Source organism: Monomorium pharaonis, chromosome 7 (genome assembly GCF_013373865.1).
Source record: "Monomorium pharaonis isolate MP-MQ-018 chromosome 7, ASM1337386v2, whole genome shotgun sequence".
Taxonomy (NCBI): Eukaryota; Metazoa; Arthropoda; class Insecta; order Hymenoptera; family Formicidae; genus Monomorium; species Monomorium pharaonis.
Window position 1 is genome coordinate 19,569,579 of NC_050473.1, and position 27,800 is coordinate 19,597,378.

The 27,800-nt window shown below is 27.8% G+C and overlaps 4 protein-coding genes across 4 annotated transcripts; 2 read left to right on the plus strand and 2 right to left on the minus strand.

Moving 5' to 3' along the window:
- Nucleotides 1–357: 357 nt before the first annotated feature.
- LOC105840660 (39S ribosomal protein L9, mitochondrial) lies at nt 358–2,921 on the minus strand. Its single transcript, XM_036290253.1, has 3 exons — nt 2,389–2,921; nt 1,939–2,225; nt 358–1,120 (listed from the first exon to the last, which is right to left on the minus strand). The coding sequence occupies exons 2-3, from the start codon at nt 2,032–2,034 to the stop codon at nt 401–403; spliced, it is 816 nt and encodes a 271-aa protein (XP_036146146.1). The 5' UTR covers nt 2,035–2,225; nt 2,389–2,921; the 3' UTR covers nt 358–400.
- Nucleotides 2,922–6,618: 3,697 nt separating this feature from the next.
- Nucleotides 6,619–13,371, plus strand: LOC105827848 (isopentenyl-diphosphate Delta-isomerase 1). The gene is made up of 4 exons (XM_012666022.3): nt 6,619–6,944; nt 10,522–10,723; nt 10,915–11,224; nt 12,408–13,371. The coding sequence occupies exons 2-4, from the start codon at nt 10,662–10,664 to the stop codon at nt 12,867–12,869; spliced, it is 834 nt and encodes a 277-aa protein (XP_012521476.2). The 5' UTR covers nt 6,619–6,944; nt 10,522–10,661; the 3' UTR covers nt 12,870–13,371.
- Nucleotides 13,372–18,406: 5,035 nt separating this feature from the next.
- LOC118646723 (mevalonate kinase-like) lies at nt 18,407–20,321 on the minus strand. The gene is made up of 2 exons (XM_036290254.1): nt 18,903–20,321; nt 18,407–18,728 (listed from the first exon to the last, which is right to left on the minus strand). The coding sequence occupies exons 1-2, from the start codon at nt 19,803–19,805 to the stop codon at nt 18,459–18,461; spliced, it is 1,173 nt and encodes a 390-aa protein (XP_036146147.1). The 5' UTR covers nt 19,806–20,321; the 3' UTR covers nt 18,407–18,458.
- Nucleotides 20,322–24,203: 3,882 nt separating this feature from the next.
- LOC118644158 (isopentenyl-diphosphate Delta-isomerase 1-like) lies at nt 24,204–27,522 on the plus strand. The gene is made up of 2 exons (XM_036290256.1): nt 24,204–24,543; nt 26,476–27,522. The coding sequence occupies exons 1-2, from the start codon at nt 24,322–24,324 to the stop codon at nt 26,935–26,937; spliced, it is 684 nt and encodes a 227-aa protein (XP_036146149.1). The 5' UTR covers nt 24,204–24,321; the 3' UTR covers nt 26,938–27,522.
- Nucleotides 27,523–27,800: the final 278 nt, after the last annotated feature.

The following is a 27,800-nucleotide window of genomic DNA, read 5'->3' on the forward strand; positions in this document are numbered from 1 at the left end:
CGAGTTATCATATTATATTATACAGGATATGTTATACAGTTTTCCGATTTTACAGTAGATTTCCAGGTTATCAGTTTCTAGAAATAGACACGCTCTCCTAATCACAGTGAAGGTATAACAGAGTCAAATTATTGATTCTAGGAAGATATAGTTCTACAAGCAAATATATATACTTCAGACACCACTTACTAGACTGCCAAATCGGATCGGAGCGGTAGTTATACAAATCTTATTGAAGAATCATCAAATTGTACAAACGATATAATTGGTATGTAAAAAAACGATCGTAACGATTACGCAGAATTCAAGATATATCTAAATTATATAGGAGCTTCTAAGAATAAACGTACATTATTATTTCCCATTAAACGTCTTTTATTTACATACATAATACAAGATATTACAAATTTGATTCCTTTTTCTTCTTTTCTGTCCAGAAGGTAGGAAGAGAGTCTAAAATCGGCTTGTCCTCAGGAAATATTGGCTCGCCTGGTTGCTTCCAAAACTCCTCGACGTAGACTTGCGCCGTCTTCTCCGGTGTCCAGTGGTGTAGCACACATCGCACCTTCACGTGCTCGCGATTGTTGATCGTGAGCGTCACATAGAACTCTTTCCCCTCGAGGTCCAGGTTCGGTCCAGATATCGGTTTCTCGGGCATTGTTACAGCGTCTTCAGGTAAATAGATGCCTGCCTTGCGAAAGTTTGCCTTTATATGCCATTTCTCCAATGTCCACGACACGTCTTTCGACATGATAATGGATATTCGCTTCTGCCCCAGGTACTTTATTGTCTTTTCCACCAAAGCGGAGCTAAACGGTGTTTTGTCCGCCTCATCTGTCGCCATCTTTGTATACTTCTCAATGTTCTCAGGGGTAGCATAGTCCGCCAGCTTCGGCAATAGGAGCGTCATGTACGCCTGTGTTGGGTGCATTGACACTTGAGTGCCTACGTTTCCAAGTCCCGCCACATACTGCGTCAGAATCAAATCGAGTGGCTTCTTCCTCCTCGTATTTGTGTCCTCAACGAGATCGTAAATATAGTGCCTCGCTTTCAGGCGATGGGGCTTGGAATTCTTTTTGTGAAGCTGCACTGGATATCTTCTTTTGAGAATAAAAGTGTTCTGTGAAGAATGTAAAAACAAATGATAATATAAAACAATTTAATAATCTTTGTGTACACAGGTACTTTTTAAAATCTTATTTTTAGAAAGTAAACACTAATTTATTAATAACAAATATAATAGATTGTATGTATAATTATGTTAATAAATTGCTAATTAACGTTTACTTTTTAAAAATAAAAATTTAAAAAATATCCCTTAATGAAAATTTTTCTCAAAATTTTTACGAATACTTTACAGAAATATTAAAAGTCTCTATTTTAAAATTCTTAAAGTATGTAAATTTTCATAAATTTTTATAATCTTTCTTATTCAATAATTTCTTATAAAATCTCAAAATCTGAAAAAAGTTATATATTTATATAAAATATTATTTAAAAAATTACAGAATAAAAAATTAAAAAAATTTTGATATTTTAGAATTCACATGCAAGATCTACAATGTTAGCAGAAGTAATGGAGTAAGGAGTAAGAGTAACAATTGACCAATTAAAAACCGGGAGTAAACGAAATGGGCAAATCTCATTTTATATTTCTTACTTCTTACTCCTACTCCATTACTCCTGCTGACATTGTAGATCTTGCAACATATTTTAAAATTTTTAGAAAAAATGTAGACTTTCTCAATATTTAAAGTATTACAAATAAAGTGTTTTAAAGTGTACAAAAATTTCTAAGAAAATTTCTAAAAAGTTATAAAATTACACACAAATTATAAAAAATTCTAAGAAAAAATTTTACTAGGTCCTCTGTACAAATACTTTTTATACTCAATACAGATTGCACTACTATGTCTACATAATGCTAGAAGCAATTACCCGTGTTTGTTGTGCTAAATAATCTACATTGCTGGATGAAGTAGGCATCGCCAAAGCCTTTACGTGATTCACAATTAATCTTGGAAACTTGAACATATTTGTCGTTCACTCTTGCTCAGTTCTCAGAGAACTCTTCTTGATAAATGTCTAATTACAAAATGAGGTAGCAAGGAATTTTTGAAGATGAATATTTAGGTGCTTTTAATCCTTGGTGTTATACAGCACATAAGTCTTTGTTCTCGGTCTTGTTACTTTTGATATTTGCTTGTGTTTTTTTTTCTTGAAGCCTAAGATAAATCAAAACTGATTTACAAAACATGATATAAACTTAACTTGTTTGACTCAAATAGGGAATAAACTTATTATTACATATTAAAATAAAGATTGTACTGTCAAATGCTTATAACTACTAAATGTTACTCTTTTATGAAAGGTTGTACATCACTTTACCTATTTTTTTCGATGAGACCAGCTCGAGAAAAAAAGGTTAGTTGAATAGCTTAAGTCGTCGTTGACAATGGAAACAATTTTCAATTATTTTGTGGCCATTCTGTACTTAGATTCTGTAAGAGACTTCTGTGTTTATTTAAAACTGTGACAAATACAGATTTATTATTCAACCGCCTATGATCCTGACATAACCTATTCACCACACCAATCTGTGATGCGATTTCAAGCCCGGGCACGCTCACGCACACATCGCACTCCCCCTATCCGTGAGGCACGCGCGCTCGGCTGCGATCGGCGTGAGCCGTCGCGCACTCGGCTACGTTCGCGGCTGAGTTTGTCCCTTTCTCCTCTGCCTCTTCCCCCATCTAACGTTTTCTGACTTCGAGCTCCGAGGCGATCGCCGGCGTCTAATGCTTTTTCAGAATATGTTTATCGCGCGGGCGCCGCCGGCTCTCGCGATTATTTTATGATCGGCGCATAATTGTAAAAATAAATATGTACAATTTAATCAATATTTCTTTGTTATTCCATGTAAATTGAATTTACAAATAAAATGTTAAATATATCTTATGGTTAATTAAATTAATTATTTAATTATTTAATTAAGTAAAACGTGCAAAGATTTAAAAAACTTTTTTCTTCGGTAATTTTACAAACTTCGATAACTTCTCGGGAAAAAATGTTTCATATAAAAACATATATGAATATATGTACTTATATAAAAGATGTCTATATATCCCGATCAAAAATTTTTCATGTAAAAATATATAAAAATCTGTAGAATTATGTATCAAAAATGTCCATGCAAAATTTTATATTGTATATTTTTATATAATTTTACATAATTTTACATAATTTTATATACTTTTATATAATTCTGATATAATTCTATAAATTTATACATACTTTTACATGAAACATTTTTTATTGAGAAAGAATTATTCATATGTAATTATATATAGTTATGTATAATTATATGTAATCATCTATAATTGTAAATTAGCAATTTTTTTCCCGGCAAAAATTTTTTTATACAAAAGTATGTATAAATCTATAAAATTATATCAAAATTATATAAAATTACATAAAAATATGTAAAATTAAATAAAAATATACAATGTAAAATTTTGCATGGACATTTTTGATACATAATTCTACAGATTTTTACATACTTTTACATGAAAAATTTTTGATCGGGATGTTTATATCAGTTTCCTTTCTTTTGTAAAATTTCTGTTTGATATAAAAAGATAATAGTCATACTGAAAAGATAGAAACTAATTAAAATAATAATTTTTGCATTGCTTCTTTTAAAAAAGCTAAGTATGAAAAATTGTTTATATATAATCATATATATTTCGGAATATATGGACAATTTTTTATACTTAGCTTTCTTAAAAGAAGCAATGCGAAAATTATTTTTTAATTAGTTTCTATCTTTTCAGTATAACTATTATTTTTTTATATCAAACAGAAATTTTAGAAAAGAAAGGAAGCTAATATAAATATATATGGACATATTTTATATATATTTATATGTTTTTATATGAAACATTTTTTCTCGGGTTCACAAAATTAATATTAGGTAAGTTAATATATTTTTTAAACTGAATTAAGTTAAAGTATTTTTTCTTTCATAATTTTTTCTTTTACATAAATAAATTTTTAAAACTTGGGAAAAAATTAACAAGTTTATATATTTCAAAAATATTTAGTTAAAATTAAAAATTAAAATTTATAATTAATAAAGTTAAAAGTCATTAGCTTTTTAACTTTATTATTAATTTTTACTATTTAGTAAAATATTTATAAAATATAACTATTTAACAATTTTCTACATTTTTATAAGAAAAAGGACATTGACAAAAAACTAAAGGAACATGATTTAAAACGTATTTTATTATTATTAAGCGTCGCACAAAACAGCAAACTAGAAATTATAAAAATTATAATTATTAATGCATGCGCGATTGTCAAGTTTTTTATTTATCATGTTCGAATTGTTCGAGCAAAAGTCTTTTCTTTATTTATTACTTACTTTACCTTAGTGATGCCAGAAATGGGTCTCTGTCACATTTAGTTATGTGTTTATATAAAAAATGTCTATAGAAACACAACACAGCTTTTTTGTACACATTCATTTCATACATATTTTGTCTTATTTTAAAAAATTTAAGAGCTACTACTTTAGAAATAAAATTGATATTTATAAGCCTCGATTCTATCCACGTCTCTGGCAAAGAGTGGATTTCCTATTGCTTATTGTTTGTTATGTCCTATTGCTTATTGTTACTTATTTTTTACGGTGTTAATTGATTCTTTTTTTCGCTTACTTTGTATTGTCTGTTGAATATATTTTATGATCTAATCTAATTATAATTGTTTTGATAATCTAGTTTAAACAAACTATGACTTTCTAATTTAATATAAATATAAATAACGTTTAGCAAAATTAAGTTTAAATTTAACTTGAATTGATTTAACACTTAACTTTCAACTAAGTCAGTTTTTCGTTTATTTCACAACTTTTAATTTAAGAAAATTAATTTTATATGCTATTAGCTTTAACTTGATTTAGTTAAAAAATATATTAACTTATCCAATATTAATTTTATGAAGTTATCAAAGTTTGTAAAATTACCGAAGAAAAAAGTTTTTTAAATCTTCGCACGTTACTTAATTAAATAATTAAATAATTAATTTAATTAACCATAAGATATATTTAACATTTTATTTGTAAATTCAATTTACATGGAATAACAAAGAAATATTGATTAAATTGTACATATTTATTTTTACAATTATGCGCCGATCATAAAATAATCGCGAGAGCCGGCGGCGCCCGCGCGATAAACATATTCTGAAAAAGCATTAGACGCCGGCGATCGCCTCGGAGCTCGAAGTCAGAAAACGTTAGATGGGGGAAGAGGCAGAGGAGAAAGGGACAAACTCAGCCGCGAACGTAGCCGAGTGCGCGACGGCTCACGCCGATCGCAGCCGAGCGCGCGTGCCTCACGGATAGGGGGAGTGCGATGTGTGCGTGAGCGTGCCCGGGCTTGAAATCGCATCACAGACACCAATTCACTTTGGCAAAATGATGTTGGAGATTGCTGACCTCTCGTGGAAATTTACATAACGTCCAAATAAACAATCTGCAGCAGTGCAGGAATAAAAAACAAACCTTTATTTCATTTAGGTGCAAAAAATTTTTTGGCAATTTCAAGTAATGTGAACCAATTTAATATTGTTAATATTTTTTATTGACTGTTCTAATATTTACAAACTTTGTATGCAATTCGTTCTTTTTGTCTTTAAAATTTGGTAGGCTCCGTTGAAAGTCTGTAGATGCATAAATAAGAATAGATCAAACACAAGCATTAATTTAAGTATAAACAATTTATTCTCAATTCTATTAATTAACCTAATTTAAATATCAGTAGGAATCGGAATTTGTTTCGATTTATTTAGCCTTCATCAGCTATCGATCCTAACAATTAAATTAATATATTTAAATCATCTAAATTAAAAATTATATAGAAACTCGAGCTTAATTTTTTACATATAAGATATATAATTAATATTAAAACAGCTGTTAAAAGGGTAAGTCGAAATGTCCTATCAATTTGATTTAATTATACCTTCATTACTGAAATAATTTAAAAAAAAATTGAGAATAAACATTCTTCACTATACCATTGCACACACTTAGATAATTAAATACAACAATTTGAAATTCATATTATATCACTAGCACACATTTACCACACCTATACGTGCTGTATTATTTCAATTATTGTAAACTTTTTTATCTTATCAATTATTTCACTCAAACGAGCAAGTGCATGCATCGTTTCAAAAATTTAACAATACTTTTCTGTACAGTTAAGATGTATCATTCTAAAATTTCACTAACATCTGTTCATTACTTCTACGTTTAATACGACAATAAAAACTGAAAAATCTTGAAAATTTATCAATTTCCATAAAAGCTCATGTTTTAATAAAATATTTAATATTTAAATAACTAGCTAGTTCAGCTTTCTGAAATTTTGGCAATCAATTTTTATATCACTCATTTGAACTTGTCTACAAAGTTTCATGAAAATCTGTTCATTTTGATTTAGCAGCGGAACTCCCTTAAATTTTAGCAGCATGGGTGATCAAATCGCCTCTTTGCTATTAATAGGCACTTTACTGAAGCCGCGTTTGACGCACATGCGCGAAAAAACCGGTCAGTCTGTCTAACATGTCAACATTACGCTGTAACGCCACGAGCCATGACTGTGCCACGAGGTTGCACGAGGTGGAGAAAGCGCTTAGTCAGTTGAGTCGTGTACTAATAACAACTAATAATTTACATATCTAATCTTTTTCGAAGTTGTTAGGTCCGTCCTTCGCGGCCGCGTTATTGCTTTCAATTTTAATTATTAAGACTAAAAGCATAGATAAAAGAACAAAAATTTAAATTAGATGCAATATAAAAGAGTAAGAAGAGACTAAGAGATTCAGTCATCCAAGACCAAACCTACCTGAGTTTGGCGATTTCACATAAACAGGTAATTGGTCTACTTTTGCATAAGTATAATTCAGCTACGTTTTCACCAAAGCAACATTGAGGAGTATTTTTATTGCTTGTTGATGCTAAAAACAAACAATACATCATCTCAGATTATGTCTATATAACTGAAGCAATATAAAGAGCAACATTTGTATTTTTGTTGTCTACTTTCATAAAGGTTCAAGTATATTTTCAATATTTCTTGTTGTCAGGAGTAGAAACGCAAGTTACTTGTTTCCATACAGGAGCTGGAGGATCAAAGGAAGTATTGGCAACAGTGGTAGAAGCAAAAGGTTAAAACCTTTTTTGAATGATGTCCAGAGTTAACTTTGGGTGTGTTCAGGGAGACGCTAGCATCTCTAGTTTATCTTCATTACTTATTAAAAATAGAACAAGGATAGATTGATGCTAATAGTGTTAATAGCATCTCCCTGAACGCACCCTTTGGCAACATACGTCAAATTAAGATCATTAGAGTTTGATTCCTTAATCACTATATTTATTAAATATTGTGGAAATTATCAATATCTTTTCAATGAGCAAAGAATGACGGCTAAAATCTTTTAATTGTTACTCAGGGAGATCAACATATCTTGACAATATATTTTAAGAAGCAGCCGATTAGCACTGAGGTGTCTATTATTGTTAATAATTGCTTAAAGGAAATATAGGTAACATGTTTTTAGAAATTATGTTGCTTGAGTATAGACTTTGTGCTCTGTCATGTCCTATGTTAAAACATATAACTTTGTTGATTTGATGGATATAGTAAGTCATGGAAACTTGTTTCTAGCAACAAAATTTTCTTAATGTTTCTCCTAAAATTGATAACTCGTGTTTCTGTTCCTGGTTACAATAGATATTAAAAAACATACTGGAATTTTTTTATAAAAATTAGATACACAAGTGTTTCCCTAGAACAACACTTGTATAAATGTTGCATTATGTTTCTAGGTGAATGAAGAATATCTAGAAACATAGAAGGACTTTCAAAGCTAATCTAAAAACTCACTTAGCTTTTTGTTTATCATATAATTTTTTATTGTATAATTTTTTTATCAAATGTTGAATTTATTGAGGCAAGAAGTACGATTGTCATTAAAATAATGCTTGAAGAAGCAAAGAGCAATAGACAAGAAATGGAAAGCAAGAAACATAGTGTAGATTGATCAGACGACAAAAATACAAATGTTGCTCCATGTTGCTTTGATGTAGCTTTAAATTCTACAAATGCAGTCATTAATGGTTGTAAAGTACATATTGTTGCATATTTCCTTCTTTCAATGTAAATTAACTTTAACCTTGGCTTTAATTTTTAAAATTTTTTTCTAAGAATTTTATAAGAACAAAATAAATTGAGATCATAAAGTTAATTTACGTTGATAGAAATGGAGGTACAATTGCGCCTTCTACTTATACTTAAAATTTACTTACGATTACGTTTACGCTGTTATAGAATGGCTTTTATTTGAAAAGTCATCATCCAATGCATTTGTGCCGAACCCATACTTGAGAATAGGATAATCAAAGAAAAAGAAAGTCTGTAATTTGCGAAGAAGCTCGCGTGGAATGTGAGAAGTGAAAGAAATTTAGAAAGCGCGTTATTAGATCGGTTCTTGTTGGCACGAGAAGCAAATTGGTATTCCTTTTCGTTTATATATTTATGATGAGAAAAACAATGGAAAAGTTATCGTATCTCTTTTATAATACAGATGCTGTTTTTATAAAGTATTGTTAAAATCGGATAAGTAAGTATTGTAAAGAAAGGAAAATCCGAATCAAGAGGAGGCAAATAAATTTCTGAGCGTTTCAAAATTTTGTGTTAATGTTCTCAAGAGAATAAATCTAAATTACATATTATTAGTTAAAGAAAAAGTTTCTGTTACTATGTAATATGTGATTATTTTAAATAATAATATTTGTTATAATAAAATGATTGAAATTAAATATATATAAGGAATGGGATACACTTTATATTTAAGACAAGCTTAGTTCACATATGAATGAGAAACATTCAATTACTAACAAAACGCTTTATATTTAATATTTCTACATTGTACCAAGGTAAAATAATTTACATTTAATTTTTTTTAAATTTATTTTTTGACCATCAAATAACTTTGACGGTATCAGTTTACCAAGATGTACATATTTCTGAGATCAATATTTCTATTACATTTTTATTAATTTATAATATGGAGTTTGTATTGATAACTTATACTGTGATACGCGCGTGCTAATTTATCGGGACAAGTTGACTACAATATAGCATATTTTATATTTAATTCGTTATAAAAAAATTATATGCATAGAATCATTCTCGATACGATAATGTGGAGCAAGCATTCTGTCTCTCGCACTTACAGTTTAATCATAATAATTAGTTGTTTAAAATGTCGAAAGTATGAAAGTGCCTTAGACAGCAGTGTCTATATTATTGCTGGTATGTGTTAGTATTAGAATTGCAGCAACTGTGTTTGCAAATAGGACTTAATTAGCGTTTATATATGACATTTTACGTTAGCAATTATAATTATGAATGCTGTTTAATGAATGTATAAAATGTAGTTTTTGATGTTCTATTCTATCTATTAAACTGCTGGCAATATTATGGGCTCTGTTGCCTACGCGTTGCTTTAATTTAAAATTGTCGAAAGTAAATATATGGCAAATTGCGAGAATTATAAGCAGATACACAGAGAAAAATATCAATTCTACTACCAAAAACAGTAATTTACTTTTTCTAATAAATAATGGTTAAATTCAATGTAGAATATTTATTAATATACTAATATTTTCTTGATAATAGTCTTAAGATATCCTTATTACAAATTTTAGTAAAATTTATTATTATAGACTTGAAAAAAGAATTTATACTTATTTGAAGAATATTATAAAAGTGATTTGAAGAAAAACCAAAATAAGTAAATGAAATTTTTATTTTAACTTCATATTCCTGATTAAAGTGTTAAATTATTAGGATTCAGAATATATTTTGAATTAAAAAAATAATTAAACTTTATTATTATTATTACTAAACTGCTAGTTTGGTTGATTGTGAAAAAAGTTTAATTATTTTTTGTTACTTATTCCTGGTGACAAAAAGATTAATTTTTATATTATATTGAATTTTATATGATTTTGAATAAATTTTATACTTGTGATGAATTTAAATAAATAAATAGATAAATTTGCGTATATATAAACTTATGAATTATTTGAAATAAGTGATAGTTATTTTTAATTCAAACATATATTTTTCTGTGTGTACACAAAAGTTTATTTAAAGTAAATATTACTTGTTAAAGTAAATATGTGATGAGTGTGATTTTAAGACTATTCAACAAGAAGATATTTGTTACAAAGATAGCCGTGCTTAAAAGAAGAAAGTTAAAAAATGAGTAACTGCTTTTTTTAGCATGAGAATGAAATTTTTTACCCATAATTTTACTGCTAAGATACGTTTTCTTATTGAGAAATCTTGGTCGATACAAATTAACAGGAAATTTTACATTAAATTAAAAGGCAATAAATGATTGTTTCACAATTCATATGCGCAATTGACTGCTTTCCAGATCAGGCGAAGAATTCCCGTTTACCGTCGTCGTCGTTACCGTTGTCAGACGTCATTTTCTTGTATGCAAGGAACAGCGAGTGGTGGAGCACTCTTACGATTGGTCGTTTGTTCGAGGAGTCGGACGACATAGCTCTTAACATGGGGATGGTGACGCTCGCATTGGTATCCCGACGTGTTCTCTCGACATGTAACGTTACATGGTACGTACGTATGTACGGGCAGCAGACGTGTCTGTCCTTGTCTCGCGTGTCAATTAATTCCTACCTCTCTTTTTCTCGTTCAAACAAATGCTCAATTGTTGACCTAATTCTCCCCAGAAGATCACATTTTTGTATGAATAAATTTCCGGTATGCGAGATAAATAGTGCAACGCACGGTTTATTTTTTTCAGTCGCTACTTGACAGGCGCTCAGCTGGCAGCAGTCCGTCAGGAAACGTACAGGAATCTCAATGGTGTGGCTACACGCAAAGTGGCAACAATTATGAATGATTATGAAGTGGATGTAGCGCCGTTGCAGAGGGCTTCTCTGAAAGAGAAATGTATCCTCGTGGACAAGCAGGACAGACCTGTTGGTGAAGCGACCAAAAAATTCTGCCACGAGATTGACAAGGAGGGATGTGTGCCGCTCCATAGAGCATTCAGTGTTTTTCTATTTAATAGCAAGGGGGATTTGTTACTCCAGAAACGATCGAGCGTTAAGGTGAGATTCTCTTTCCCCTATCTTTCTATTTTATTTACATTCTATTTTGAAGTATGCATATTAATAAAAAATGAATAATCACACAAGATGTTTCTTCATGAGAAACTGTAGAAGTCGGTCATGAGATTGTGTACACGCAGAAATTATTCTAATTCTAAGAAAAATGATTATTCAGTTCAAGTTTTCTTTTTCCAAGTAACGATTATGTTTACAAATATCTTTTGATAAGAATTTTTAAATACACACACATTACTTTTTTGAAATAAGTTTCAATATTTATTTAAAAATATAAATTTTTGTGTGCACACACACGCCGAAAAGTACATGTTATAATTTATTAGAATAATATTATTTATTTCAAGCGTTTTATAAGTTATATATAAATATTGAATTTATTCAAAATATATTCTGGATTCTAGAAATTTAATACTTCAATCACAAGAATATTAAATTGAAATAAAAATTCGCTTTATTGGTTATTCTGAGTTTTTCCTTCATAAAATTTTATAACATTCTCTGAAAGAATAGAAATATTGTTTAGTACATGATAAAGGGTTTTCTTAATATTTGTGATGAGTATATTTTAAGATAATTAATATAATAGAGAAAAAGGAACATTTTTTCTTAAAGAAAATTACACATTGTTTATTAAAAGAAAATAATAAATTAAAATTTATTAAATAATTGCTTTTTTTTAGCAGTAGAATTAATATTTTTCTGTGTATATATTCTATAATGAATTTAAAAACCAACGTTTTGCAATCATTATTTGAATTAGATTCACTCGAATTAATTTTTATTACTTTCTAAAGCATATTAATATTTAATTGCATGTCTAAATTGTTTGGACTTGAGTAAGAAAATTTTAACCAGATTGGCATTTTTATTCGGTTTATACTGTAAGGTTTTAAAGTAAGAATTTTTTGTATTAATTTCCATATGCCGTGATTTAGTTGCATTGTGAATCTAAAAATAGAACATTTAAAAATTAGGATATTTTTCATAGCTGTAGTTAAAGGTTATATAAATTAAAAATAAAGTTGTGTTTGTTTACTGTCCCAATGAATTAAATTCAACTCAATGAACCAAATTTTTATAAAAATTATTGCAAATGTCAATACAAAAGACGCAAGTGTTAATATGTGTTTGTATAATACTTACGATTTATAAATTTATGTCACAGATAACTTTCCCAGATTGCTTTACGAATACGTGCTGCAGTCATCCATTAGCAGAGATTCCTGAAGAAATGGAAGAAAAAGATGCTTTAGGTGTAAAACGAGCCGCGATAAGAAGGCTCAATTATGAACTGGGGATACCTACCAATGAGGTCAAACCTTCCGATTTATTTTATCTGACAAGAATTCGTTACCAGGATGCTAGTTGCGATCGCTGGGGTGAACATGAGATCGATTATATACTATTTCTGCAACGAGATAATATCACCATAAATCCTAATCCCGACGAAATAAGCGAGATTCGATGGATACCACGATCGGAAATTGAGAAATTTATGAAGAGCGCGCCACAACTAACACCGTGGTTTAATCTGATTTACAAATTCAAATTACTGCATTGGTGGGACAATCTACATACTTTAAGTAAAATGCAAGATCATAAAAGTATACCTATGTTGATGAATTAATGTGTTATATACATGTATAGATATTGTCACCAAAGAGAAATTTGTCTAAATGCATGTTATAACAAGTTTTCTATTTCAGGAATCGTTTTAGAGATTTAGTCAATATGCATTTAAACAAGTTTTATGAAATGATAATAATTTATATTACTGGAAACGAAAAATTATTAGTTTTAGTTTATAAGCTTTGTTCATGTTTGTATCTATCTATATTTTTGTTAATATAAATATTATACAATTAAATAGAGACGGGCATAGAAAGACGATTATAACTTATTGCGTTTTTATTGTCAAATATTTTACACATAGGGCAAGATGGTATAATTTTGAACTCTTGATATGTATTCCATTTTTAACTCAAATATTTAAGTGGAATTAGAAAATTTGCTGTTTGAAATTTGCTGTTCGAAAATGTACCACAATAAGAATTTCTCAGCGTGACATTATAATTGTTTTTCCAATAAACCATTTTTTAGCGTATATATTTGGTAATAACAGAAGGAAATTGATAAAAAGAAATAATATTGTTATTAAATACTATTTAAAATTATTATTTGTCATAATGATATTTTGATTTGTATTCAAAAATTTGTACATTTGCATGTATAAAATACTTTCGAACAAAAAGATAATTTTTTTATACAACTTTTAGTGAGACAAAGGCTGTGTTCCAAAATTCACTGCCAGTACTGAAAATCTATAGTCCACGTTACATATACTATAAATTTTCAGTACTGGCAGTGAATTTTGGAACATAGCCTAACAAGTAAACAATTATCAACATCACACAGTAAAATTAGAAGTAAACTTGAATTTTGAAAATCTTATTTTATTCAGAAATATATTGTTCTACGTAAAGTTTTACTATTTTACTCAATATTGTGTAACTTAAATTATTGGGGAAAAGTAACTCATAAGTATCGCAGATGGATGTATAGTGTATACAATTTTGATAAGACGCTTAGTCATTTTTTTGTTAGATCTTTATAAGAGATCAATAGGCCTATTCTGTAACTCGCTCTTAAAGATAGTGTCGATATCGTTACATTGTCGTTGTGCATATGACAAAAAGCTGCGCAACGACGATATAACGATACCAAACTGTCGTTAAGAGTTACAGAATATGCCTACAGGTCAGTAACTTAAGAGGATGCTAAAGCCGTGTGTTTTACCGACATTCTGTTTAATCATTTAATTTCGAATTGAATTTACAGAATTGATAATCCTTTTACACTTTTAAAGTACGTACACAAATGAACTCAGGGACGATTAGATAAAGACCAAAAATGCAAAAAATTTTTTAAAGTTTATTTGTTCATAAAAATATTTGCTTCAAAATACAAGTTATGTAGCTTATACGTACAAATGAAGGTGTTCCCGGGTTCGGAATAGATTGAGGAATAAGATTATAATCGTCAAATTACAAGCCGTAAAAAAAAGATATTTTTATAATAAAAGCGCTGAATAAAATTTTTGATCACATAAATATGTTTTTTTACGGCTTGTAATTGTAATTTGACAAATATAGTCTTATTCCTTCTATTTCAAACTGCGAGACACCATTTATTTGTAAGTATAAGCTATATAACTAGATTTTAAAGCAAATTTTTTCATGAACAAGGATAAATAATGACTCTGCATTATCGATCTCAATCAAGTTTGATGGGCAGTTTAGCATCCTCTTAAGTGTTTCTTGTTACATAATGTTTATGTTATGTTGATGTTATTTTATGAAATATGTGTAACCAAATAAATTTATTATTGTAATTCACAGATCGTCATCTGTATAACATCTTTTATTCTATCTTTTGCATTTTTCTTAAATCACTGATAGATCGATCAAGACTTTACGAATTAAATTCAATTAATATAAAAGATATTGCCAATTAAAGCTAGCACTGAATTTACGTGTGCAAATAAAATTTACGTGTGCAATAATTTTATTAAACATTGATAAGAGTGTTGAAACTATATGAATAAACTATACGTAGATATTTTGACTGATATTTCGTGTCCTCTTCAATGTATTTGAAATAAACTCTTCTTTTGTGTAGAATAGAAGAGTCATGCTGAATTGCGTAAATTTTGTCCTTGCTGATTATTATTATGTCTAAAGTGTATATATTAACATATATTTACAATTTTACAATAACACACGTGGACGTATTTTACAAGTTTAATGTCAAATTTACATAATAAAAATACAGAAAAATTTCTTTTGATTTCTTAAAAAATTATTCCCGTCAAATAGTTGAGTAGCCCTTACCGCAATGTAACGTTATGTAAATATATATTTTATTTTCTATTTCGCGCGTAATTATGTAACTTTCCTCAAGTTATTTTTAATATTTGGTATTTGATTTTTTTTTACTTTGTTGTAATGTTCAATTTTCTTCTCGATTAGTAGGAGAATCATCAAATCATGAATATTATGAGATTTATGGAAATTGGCTGCATAGCATAATGTCCATATTTTATGAATACAAAAGAGTGTCAAAAGGGACAATAAATAAAAAGTACAAATTAATAACTGTTTACAACATGCAAGATTATATTTTTATTAATTTTTTTAATATAGAAAAGTATTAGTTTTCATACATTATATAACTTCCCAGCAAACACAGAACATTGCAGCAACATTGCGGCAATTTAGAAATATTGCTACAATGTTATAACATTGCCGCACTGTTGCTGCTATGTTCTGCTATGTTTGCTGGGTTAAGTGTTTTTTATTATAAAATGTTTATGTTATGTTGACGTTATTTGATTAAATATGTGTAACCAAATAAATTTATTATTGCAATTTACATATTGTTATCTGTATAACAGCTTTTATTGTGTCTTTTGCATTTTCCTTAAATCACTGATAGATCGATCAAAAACTCTTAAATTAAGTTTAATTCAATTAATATAAAAGAAATTGCTAATAAAAGCTGGTACTGTATTTACGTGCGCAAATAAAATAAGTTTATTAGAAATTGATAAGAGTGTTGAAACTATATGAATACATAAAGTACGCAGTCATTTTGATTCAGTTATTTCGAGTCCTTTTCAATGTATTTGAAATAAACTTTCTTTTTGTGTACACAGGAAAAAAGGAAGTGTCAAATTAACTTTTATATATTTATATGAATGCATTCATTGTTTCATATATACGGAACAATATATAATCTTCTTAGAAGAATTTGAAAATCTTGAATTTCAACAGTATTATAGTCTTATTTTAATACTATAATTGTTATTTCAAGAATATAATATAATTATTTTGATAACTTTATTCTAAGAAAATTATATAATTTTTGATTTGAACATATAATATTTTCTATCTAACATTTTTTCGTTTCCATTCGAGAAAATTATTCTTAAATTACAAGAATATTATTTTCTTGATTAAACTAAATAAAATCTTAAAATAAATCTTTATTCGAGTAAATTTTTTTGATTTAACGCAATATAATCTTATTTGAAGATTTTCATTTTAAAACTAAAGATATTGTCAAAATAACAATATCCTTTTTTTCTGTGTAGAATCTGTGTAGAAGAGTCATGCTCAATTGCGTAAAATTTGCCGTTACTGATTATCACTATGTCTAAAGTGTATGTGTTGAGATATATTTAATACACATGTGGGCGTGTTTTATAAGTTTAATGTTAGATTTATATAATAAAATTACAAAAGAATTTACTTAGATCTTTTAAGAAAATTGTTGCTGTTAAAAAGCTAAATAGCTGTTAAAAAGCTAAATCGCAATGTAACATTATGTACATATATCTATTTTATCTTTTATTTTGGATAATTATGTAACTTTTTTTAAGTTTTTTTTAATGATTAGTATTTGATTTTCTTTTATTTTCTGCTACCAATTCATTACGTTGTGTCCAGATTGTGAACTACATTTATAGTTATTAGCGAGTGACTTCTCCACTGTTTGATTTTCTTAGTTCTAAAAGCTGCGTAGATGTAGATGTATGCATTTAGCTGGTTGCTTGTTTGTGGCATTCTCAATTATATGACAGTCTTAAAGGAGTTTCTCTGCTCAGGCCGGGCACGATAAATGGCACAGGGGTTCATGTAAAGAAAAATATTTAAATGATCATTTTGTTGCTTTCTTTTTTTTGTTGTATACGATCTAAAGTTAATAATGATGAATATAAGAAAAAATTCAGCTACAAAGTACTACCTTTATTACAGGAAATAATTTTTTTTTAAATAGAGAATAAACATTTTTTATATTATACCACCATTAGATAATTAAATACAACAATTTGAAATTCATGTTATATCACTAGCACACATTTACCACACCTATGTGCTGTATTACTTCAATTATTGTAAACTTTTTCTATCTTATCAATTATTTCACTCAAACAAGCAAGTGCATGCATCGTTTCAAAAATTTAACTATACTTTTCTGTACAGCTAAGATGTATCGTTGTAAAATTTCACTAACATCTGTTCATTACTTCTACGTTTAATACGACAATAAAAACTGAAAAATCCTGAAAATTGATCGATTCTCATAAGAGTTCATGTTAATAAAATATTTAATATCTAAACTAGCTAGTTCAGCTTTCTGAAATTTTGGCAGTCAATTTATATCACTAATTTGAATTTCTCTACAAAGTTTCATAAAAATTTGTTTATTTTGATTTAGCAGCGAAACTCCCTTAATCAGTATATGTAATTATTCAGACAATCGACTCATTGAAACAATGTCAAATCGAATCTTTTACATTGAGAAAATATTAATTCGATATTAATTTGATATTTTTTTTACTATTTCTCACTGAGTCATTGCGTTGATGATAATGTAGAAAAAGATGCTTACAAAATGAATCATAAAAATCTTGTTTCTCAACAAACATTTATTAAATTTAAAATTTTGAATTATTGAAAAATGATATGACACGACATTTAGATCCTTGTCAAAATGATTAATTAGTGAAGATATAAATTACATAGTTGAGAAGATTTTACAATAACTTTGTAATTTCGTGTATAACTCTGTGCCTGTGAATTGACGGAATTTATTTGAAAGTTGCAATTAATAAATGCTGTGATAAGTAAATTAGTAATTAATTGAAGATTTTTCAAAGGATATTTTTTGGGTGCGTATACTTGATGTTTTTTCATCTTTTTTAAAAAGATAATTTTGTCATATGATAAAATATATTATGAAATAATTAGTAAAACTTGAGAATTAAATTTAAATGATGTGTGTATACATATTATGTTTTTAAAATTATTTTTGTAATTATTTTACTAGTAATGTCCAATTCTGCTCTTGTATAGCACGTAAGAGAATCACAAAATCATGAATATTACTTATAAGATTTATAGAAATTGACTGTATAGTATAATGTCCATATTTTATAGATACAAAGGTGCGTCATAGGGTCAACTAAATAGAAAGTACAAATTCATGACTATTCACAACATGCAAGATTACGATTTTATTATTTATACTTAATATAGACAATTTATATCATTTATACTTAAATATAGACAATTATTTCTTATATTTTTCGTGTATTATTTGTTTTTGTATACTATTTGTATTTAGTCATCTATAATATATTAAGATCGTGATTTTAGATCACTTGAATGTTTACTCCACTGCGAGCCAAATTTGTTTCCTTGATATTATAACCGTACGACCTCAATATATTCGAGAGAATTGAAATTTGTGTGTTTGATGCATTTGGACACAAAATGTATGCATATGTACCATTATCAACGTTTGTATATTTTCCGTAGCATCCGAACTTTTTAGCTACAGCGCAAACTTCATCAAAATAGTTATTTATTCTTAACGTTAGTACTAACTTTTCAAACAACAAATTATGCTGGGAAATGTAGTCCTGTAAGAAAACATGTGGCAAAATTTAAATTATGCTTGTGCTGACGCGATCTAGACAATGTTACATAAAATATATAAATATAATAAATAAATGTAACACAAAAATGTAGAGAACGTAGCTATCAACCATAATATACGATAGAACATGTTTTACAATTTGTGTTATGAAACTCACCATTATTTTTTCATGTTGTATTAAAACGTCTTTAATTCTTGTGTCGAGCACGAGTTTCTCGTCGTTATGAATATCGGAAAGTCTTTGGAATGCATCAAAAGCAGAGTTTGTTACATCGTTAATCTTGTCGAACAACACATTAGTTTTTTCAGGAGAACACTTTATTAACTGTGCCAATTGGTGCGCGTGACCTTCTAGATCTTGCGTTTTCTTTAAATCAACTACTAAAATTTTTATTCTAGTAAGTTCAAACGGGGGAAACAATTGTTCAATTTCTTTTCTTATCTGATTAAATTTCATTATTGTGCCATATGTGCACACACTCGCGGCGGTTGCGTCAAATTCGGAGGAAATGTCACGCAGGCAGCGTTCAGCATATAGATTAATTTGAAAAGCGGCCGGAGAAGTGTCATTATTCTTCTGCATATGTGACCACTGTAACAAGCATGCCGCTAGACATACTGTGTATGATATCGGACAGAAGAATTCCTGCTGGTTTGTCACTAATCTCGTGGATATAAGTATAGCGAAAGGTTTTATTTCGAGCTTTGTTTTGCAGATGATATAAACGAGCAGATAATAGAAGATTTGCAGAATTGTGTTCTCGACGGGTGTATTATACTGTGTATCGTTTGAGAATTGTAGGACTTTTTCACGTAGATGCGCCATGTTGCTGGCGCACTCATTGTAGAAGTTTAGAAACGTTTCTAAAAGTACATGGCGAGATAAATTGATTTGCGGAAAGTCTATATTGATGGCACCTTCTAAACATGGTAGTTCTTCAAATTGTAACGTGGTACGTAAATCTATGGCAGCTATTACGCCATTTCTACCATACTTTACTGTATGTTCACCGAATAAACTTAATCTGCCTGGCGCAGATACTTCGATCTGATTCATCATTGTAAGAAATAATTTTTGTTGTGTGAAATATTCTTGTAAAAGTTGCGTAATTCGTCGCAAATTTTGTGTCGTAAATTTTATAATTTACATAAAATCAAATTGACATGAAATGTGATCTGCAAAAAACTTAATATCAAGTTTGTATTCTCGTAGTTGCAGTGACAACGAGAAAAAAAGGAAATCATAATTATTTATTTAAAAGATTTGTACATAACAAAGAAATTAAATCTTATCAATTAATGCAACATTATATGGAAGTGTATTATTGTATTTTTGTAAAGAAACATTAAAAAGTACTTTTGTATTTACAGACTTATACACGGAGAGAATTTTCTCTTAAAAATTACATCCACAAAACAGCTTTCTAGACCTCGTGCTATTACTCTTCGATCTATCATAAAATAGAATATAGCGCCAATCATATTATTATCAAAAAAGGAATATTTTATTCTTAAATAGAAAGTTCTTAAATCTAGAATAAAATGATTATTGATGTTATTAATTTTCTTAGAATGATTTAGTAAATTTGTAACAATTTTATGATATTCTAGATTTAAGAATAGATTGATCTGAAGATAGAAATTTCTGATTTAATTTTAATTTTGTTTTATTTTTATACTATACATGAGGTTGTAATAAGATTAAATATGTTAAGAATAATTTTCTTGGTATCAGAAATTCTTTCTGAGAGATTTTCTTACAATTGTGATAATTGTGAGACAACGTAAACTTCAAAAACTTTTATTATGTTTTTTACTATATTTTTACAAAATTTACACAAATTTTAATAAAATTTGGCAAAATTTTAATTAAATTTTGTTAAAAGTATAGTAAAATTTACTAAAATTTTGCCAATTTTTATTAAAATTTTAATAAATTTTGTTAAAAGCATAGAAGAATTTTTTAAAGTTCACGTTGTCTTACCATTAACACAATTTTAAAGGTAATTCTAAGAAAAAATTATCTCCGTATACATTTTTAGATTATTTAAAAAAAAAAATTTACTGTTACTTACTTGACAAAAAAAAAATTGATGTAAACGAGTTTTATTAAAATAAATAAAAAACGGTCATTTAGCAAACAAATAATGCAGTCAACTTAATCTATTTTTTGTCCAAGTAATATTTTAGTAAAGTGCATATATCCGTTCTTGATCTTATATTCCTTGATTTTATAATCACGTCAAGCCCTTAAAGAACAGACGATCTAGTCGTGATCAAGTAAGAAGAGTTACTAACCGATTGTCAGAAGAAAAAATAAATAACAACATACTTTGCATCGGAAATATTTATTTCCGAATCCAACTTTGTACTCCTGTTCTTGAAAATCCTTATTTAACTTATTCGTTTGTATGTACATGATGATCCAGAATAAATCACTTTGGTAAATCATTTTTGTTACTTTAATTTTATGAAGATTTATGACTGCTGTGTAAGGAAGAATGGAACGAAAAACACTTTTAAATTCTTAAAATTTTTTTTTAAATTTATTTTTTTAAGAGTACAAGTGCTACAAGTCATAAAATTAGAGATGGAACTAAAAGTCAATATAAGATAGTATAATATGTATAAATTTATTATATAAAAAAATAATTAAATTAAAATCAGCAAAACAATTTTAGAAACAGATAAGATTGTTTATTACATTTTCTTTAGATTTTATATTTATACATAAAATTACAAATTGTGGAAAAAGAAAAATAATTAATAAAAATTTTTTAATAATTAATACGAAATAAATTAATCAAAATTACACTTATCTACCTATAAAAAAATATTATTAACATATTACCAAACATTCTGTTTAAAAGTCTATGTAAAGTGTAAAAAGTTACTACAACTTGTTTAGATATAAAGCAACAAAAGTATAATAAAGATAAATATTTTACAAAAAAGAAACTCAGCGTTGCTATAGAAAATAATAAAAATAATTATTTACAATATAAAAAAATAATAAATTGTTTATAATTGTTATTAGTTATTTATTATTTCTTTTTGCTTATATTGTACTTTTTTGCGTATAAATATTCTTATAATTGACGCATTTCCTTCGTATAATTATGTTTGTATAACAATTTTTTGTTTTTTATTTTAAAAATAACTTCTTGGAATTTCACATATTTTGTAGTGTCAAATTAAAATAATTTTGTACAAGATTTTTTGAGGTTTGATACTTTACATCAGTTTACTCTATATTTTTTTAAGAAATGTAATATTGTTATATTATACACAAAATTTATATAAAATTAGAATAATGCTAAAATTTTTCTGCATGTTTTTCTATCTGGAAGTCATTGTATAGCCGGTAAAGATTTTAATTTTTTACGGGTAAGAAAATAAATGAAAAATATAGAATTTATCAATATCTTTTATTTATTTATAGTAAATCTAAATCTTTATTATAAAAATTTTTTTTTATTAAAGAATGATCACTTTATGGTCTGCCGTATCGCATAATATCGTCGCATAATAGCGTGATTTCCGACGTTATTTATTCAAAATTATTACCTTAAAACAGAAACAAAACATTTTATTGTTGGCACATGTTTATTAATAAAGATGCTCGATTCGTTATAGCCGCATTTTGTTTCAGACAGATGATATAACAGTGTAATATATGCGCGAACCGCAAGAGATAACCTTAAAAAAAAAGTTTGAATATCAAATGTATCTTTGTTTAAAATTACGCAGTGATATGCAAGTTTAATGATTACCTTACGTACGGTTTTTGAATTCCCGTTGAAAAGATGAAATTGAAATCCAGATCGATGGTTATTCACATGTATATGGATTCCCATAGATTTTAAATGGTTTTGTATGGATTCCACATAGTTATCCATATGGAATCCATACAAAACCATCTAAAATCCATCTGAATTTACATACATGTTGATAACCATTTGGGTTTCCATCTCATCTTTTCAACTGGGATATATATTAGTACATTACGATGTACTAAAGGAATAGAGGAAACATTTTGATATAATATCTAAAATCGTTAATATATAAAATTGTTAATATAAAGCAATACAATGTTTAATATATTCCGAGTTTTTTTTTATTAAAAAATTAAGAATGCTTTTCGATTTGTCGGTGACACACAATGTTATTGAGATGTAATTAAAATATTAATCTTATCGACATGTATGCGCATACCTATTTTATAAAATTTATTTCTTATCAGAAATTATAATAATAAATTTTAAAAATTAAAATATTTCAAAATTTATACAAGATACCTGGACTAAACAAAGCCTATTTAATCGACAAAGAAAAACTATATTAATATTATATATATATGTATATATATATGTATATATACATTATAATATATTAAATATATATAGAAAAAACAGGGGGTTATAAATCACCATTTTGTTTATTTAATAATTCTGTTTTGTTTTATTTAAATAACTCATTAAAAATTAGTATGACACAATTGTTGTTGGTACAAGTTTGTTACCCATAGAGTTCTACCAATGTTATTATGTTACCAGTTATGTTATTATGTTACCAGCAGAATATTATACATGTTACCAGCAGTAGTTCTTCCTATATACATAATAAATATAATTAACAATTTACTGAAAAGGGGAAAAGGATTGCAGTTTTGAAATCTGAAGGGGATTATGAAACATTACCAACAAATATTCTCAAAATTATTTTTACTTCTAAAGAATAAAAAATTAATGTTCTTTGGCAGATCTTTACATAACAGTATCACAATAGCATCAATATTTACATAATATCACATAAAAGAATCGAAAATATAAATATAAAAATGGTTCTTGCGACTCTGCGTTTTATAGAAATACTATAAAAGTATTATAACAAACTATATTAGTTAAGTATCGTAAAAATATTATAAAAAATATTACGAGAGAAGAAATTATGGGACTCAAACTTGCGACAATCGCAACCCATAATCCTGAACGCAAGCAGTATAATTTTACACGTAAAATACGTACACACATTATGTCAAATTTAAATTAATTCAATATTAAATTCAATTACGTTAATTAAAAACTTTATTTAAACCCTTTAAACTAATGTTAAAAAATTAATATCCGCCATATTTCTCAAAATGAGGTAAATAATAGACACCTATAGAACTTTCGGCTACTTGCAATCAGCATTTCTAACAACAAAATAAACACTAATGACCAGAGGCCATGTATAACGTCGAAACATATGTAAAGAAGTAATTCGGACACTTATCCTCTGAACTCAATACAAAGTATACGAGATATCGCGAATTCCATAACCTTCCACATCTATTTTTTTGTTCCTCGTGTCAATTAATTCCCACCTTTCTTTTTCTCGCTCAATTGACGTAACATTCTCGCCAGAAAGATTACATTTTAGTATGAATAAATTTTCGGTATACGAGATAAATAGTGCAACGCACGGTTCACCTTTTACAGTTGCTACCTACCTGACAGGCGATAAGCAAGCAGCAGTCCGTCAAACGATACAGGAATCTCAACAGTGCGGTTACACTCAAGGTGGCAACAAATATGAATGATTATGAAGTAGAGGATGTAGCGCCGTTGCAGAAGGCTTCTCTGAACGAGAAATGTATTCTTGTGGACAAGCAGGATAGACCTGTTGGCGAAGCCACCAAAAAATTCTGCCACGAGATTGACAAGGAGGGATGCGTGCCGCTCCACAGAGCGTTCAGTGTTTATCTATTTAACAGCAAGGGCGATTTGTTACTCCAGAAACGATCGAGCGTTAAGGTGAGATGTTCCTTCTCCTTTCTTTCTATTTTATTTACTTTCTATTTTGAAGTATGCATTTGAAGTACGACATTTAGTATATATGTAATATATACTAAGAAAAAAAAAATTGGTTCAACAAAATTTTTTAGTTGCGGGCTGCCAACAAAAGATATATTCAATACAACAATAAATAGTATTGCAAAATAAATACATAGTCCAATCAACGTTATTGCATTTGCATTAACAGCAAATATTATTGTATTAAGTATATTTTTTGTTGTCAGCCCGCAACTAAACGTTTTGTTGAATTAATTACTTTTTTCTCAGTGCATGTGTAGTATATATGTAATTAACATGTCCCAAGTGCTATCTTTTTTTTAAATTTTTACTATACTTATATAAATAATTAAAAATATTTTATGTACCTTTTTTAATTAAAAAAATGTTTCCAATTTTCAATCTGACCCATATTTTTCAATTTCGTATTCATCAAAGGTTAGAAAAATCTCGAAAGCTTGGGGGGGGGGGACATATTGAATACAAATACCTTACATAATAAGAGATTTTTCTAACATTTGTGATAAGTATATTTTAAGGCAATTAATGTAGTAAAGAAAGGAAAAACTCCCCCCCCCCCCAAATAAATCCATTGATTAAAAAAAGAAAAAAATAAATTAAATAATAATTTTTTAAGCAGTAGAATTAATTTTCTGTGTGTATATTCTATAATGAATTTAAAAACCAACGTTTCATCTACAATGGTTATTTGAATTAGATTTGCTGGAATTATTTCTCTTTATAAAGCGCATCTCTGAATCCTTCGGACTTAAGAAAATTTTAACTAGATTATTATTTGGTTGATACTGTGAGTTTTTTAAAGTAACAAATTTTTTTAAATTAATTGTTATATACCGTGATTTAGTTGCATTGTGTATCTAAAAATAGGACATTTAAAAATTAGGATATTTTTCATAGATGTAGTTAAAGGTTATATAAATTGAAAATAAAGTAGTGTTTGTTTACCGTCTTCAATTAATTAAATTCAACTCAATAAATCAAATTTTTATAAAAATAATTGCAAATGTCAGTATAAAAGACGCAAGTGTTAATATATGTGTATCATATTTACGATCAGGGTTGGGAACTAACGAGTTACTTGTAACGAAGTTACAGTTACAGTTCCTTTTTTTTAGTAACTAATAACTAAACTTTGTTACTTTTTTCTTAAAAATTTTAATCAACAACGGAAAAAGTCGAGTCTACGCAAGAAGGATTGTATCGATTCTTAAAATCGAATAATTGCAGTATTAATATGCTAAATAATTACGCTGCAGTTAAGAAACTTTTTATTAAATATGACAAAGGCATTCCAAGTTCTGTATCTGTGTGAAATATATATATGTTTAGCATCGGTGGCTCTATAATGACGCCACAAAGAAGTTATTTTAATGATGATATATTTGAATATCAAATTCTACAAAATTAATAAAAATTTTTATAAACATTTTGTAACAAAAAAAATATATAAATGAATGTATGACAGCCAATGTAGCGTTATATTATATTTAATTCTGATAACAGTAACATATAATTTATATAAACTTTTAATTTATAAACTTTTACCTTTACAAAGTTCTCATTTAGTGTACATAAAATAACTTGTTAAAACACATAATTAAGCACATAATATACAGCACTTATAATAAAGCATAAAATATAAGATTTTTCTTATATTTAAAATAATGTACAATTATTTAAGAAAAAAATAATTGAAAAGTAACGACTCGTTATTTTTTTAGTAACTGTAACTGTAACAAGTTATTTTTTAAAATCGCTAACTTGTAACTGTAATTAGTTACTTTTTCAATGAAATAAACTGTAACTGTAACTAGTTACTTTTACAAAATAACTTTCTCAATCTTGCTTACGATTTATAAATGTATGTCACAGATAACTTTCCCAGATTGCTTTACGAATACGGTCTGCAGTCATCCATTAGCAGAGATTCCTGAAGAAATGGAAGAAAAAGATGCTTTAGGTGTAAAACGAGCCGCGATAAGAAGGCTCAATTATGAACTGGGGATACCTACCAACGAGGTCAAACCTTCCGATTTATTTTATCTGACAAGAATTCGTTACCAGGATGCTAGTTGCGATTGCTGGGGTGAACAGGAGATCGCTTATATACTATTTCTGCAACGAGATAATATTACCATAAATCCTAATTCCGACGAAATAAGCGAGATTCGATGGATACCACGATCAGAAATTGAGAAATTTATGAAGAGCGCGCCACGACTAACACCATGGTTTAATATGATTTACAAATTCAAATTGTTGCATTGGTGGGACAATCTACATGCTTTAAATAAAGTGCAAGATCATAAAAGTATACATATATTGACGAATTAATGTGTTATATGTAGACCTTGTCACTAAAGAGAAATTTGTCTAAATGCATGTTATACAAGTTTTCTATTTCAGGAATTGTTTTAGTCAATATGCATTTAAACAAGTTTTATTAAATGATAATAATTTATATTACTGGAAACGGAAAATTATTAGTTTAAGTTTATAAGCTTTGTTCATGTTTGTATCTATCTATATTTTTGTTTAAAATGATATAATTTTGAACTCTTGATATGTATTCCATTTTTTAACTTAAATATTTAAGTGCAATTAGAAAATTTGCTATTTGAAATTTGCTGTTCAAAAATGTATCACTATAAGAACATTTCTCAGCATGACATTATAAGTGTTTCTCAAATAAATCATTTTTTAGCGTTTATATTTGGCAATAACAGAAGAGAAATTGATAAAAATAAACAATATTGTTATTAAATGCTATTCAAAATTATTATTTGTTATAGTGATATTTTGATTTGTATTCAAAAATTTGTACATTTGCACGTATAAAATATCTTCGAACAAAAAGAAAAAATTTTTTGTACAATTTTTAGTGAGACTAACAAGCACACAATTGTTAACATCACACAATGAAATTAAAAATGAATTTAAATTTTGAAAATCTTATTTTATTTGGAATTATATTGTTCTATGTAAAGTTTTACCATCTTACTCAATATTGTGTAATTCAAATTATTGGGGAAAAGTAACTTATAATTATCAAAGGTGGATGTATACAATTTTGATAAGACGCTTAGTCATTTTTTTGTTAGATTTTTATAAGAAACCAATAGGCGTATTCTATAACTCTTAACGACAGTGTCGATATTGTTATACATTGTCGTTGCGCATATTATATATGACAAAAA

Bases quoted from the DNA above. Each gene is read 5' to 3' on its own strand.
- LOC105840660 (XM_036290253.1), bottom strand. From the start codon at position 2,034: ATGTTCAAGTTTCCAAGATTAATTGTGAATCACGTAAAGGCTTTGGCG. The intron at 1,121-1,938 runs GTAATTGCTTCT...CATTCTTCACAG, and splicing joins ATTTAGCACAACAAACACGG to AACACTTTTATTCTCAAAAG.
- LOC105827848 (XM_012666022.3), top strand. From the start codon at position 10,662: ATGGGGATGGTGACGCTCGCATTGGTATCCCGACGTGTTCTCTCGACA. The intron at 10,724-10,914 runs GTACGTACGTAT...TATTTTTTTCAG, and splicing joins TCGACATGTAACGTTACATG to TCGCTACTTGACAGGCGCTC. The intron at 11,225-12,407 runs GTGAGATTCTCT...TTTATGTCACAG, and splicing joins AGAAACGATCGAGCGTTAAG to ATAACTTTCCCAGATTGCTT.
- LOC118646723 (XM_036290254.1), bottom strand. From the start codon at position 19,805: ATGATGAATCAGATCGAAGTATCTGCGCCAGGCAGATTAAGTTTATTC. The intron at 18,729-18,902 runs GTGAGTTTCATA...GTTTTCTTACAG, and splicing joins TACAACATGAAAAAATAATG to GACTACATTTCCCAGCATAA.
- LOC118644158 (XM_036290256.1), top strand. From the start codon at position 24,322: ATGAATGATTATGAAGTAGAGGATGTAGCGCCGTTGCAGAAGGCTTCT. The intron at 24,544-26,475 runs GTGAGATGTTCC...TGTATGTCACAG, and splicing joins AGAAACGATCGAGCGTTAAG to ATAACTTTCCCAGATTGCTT.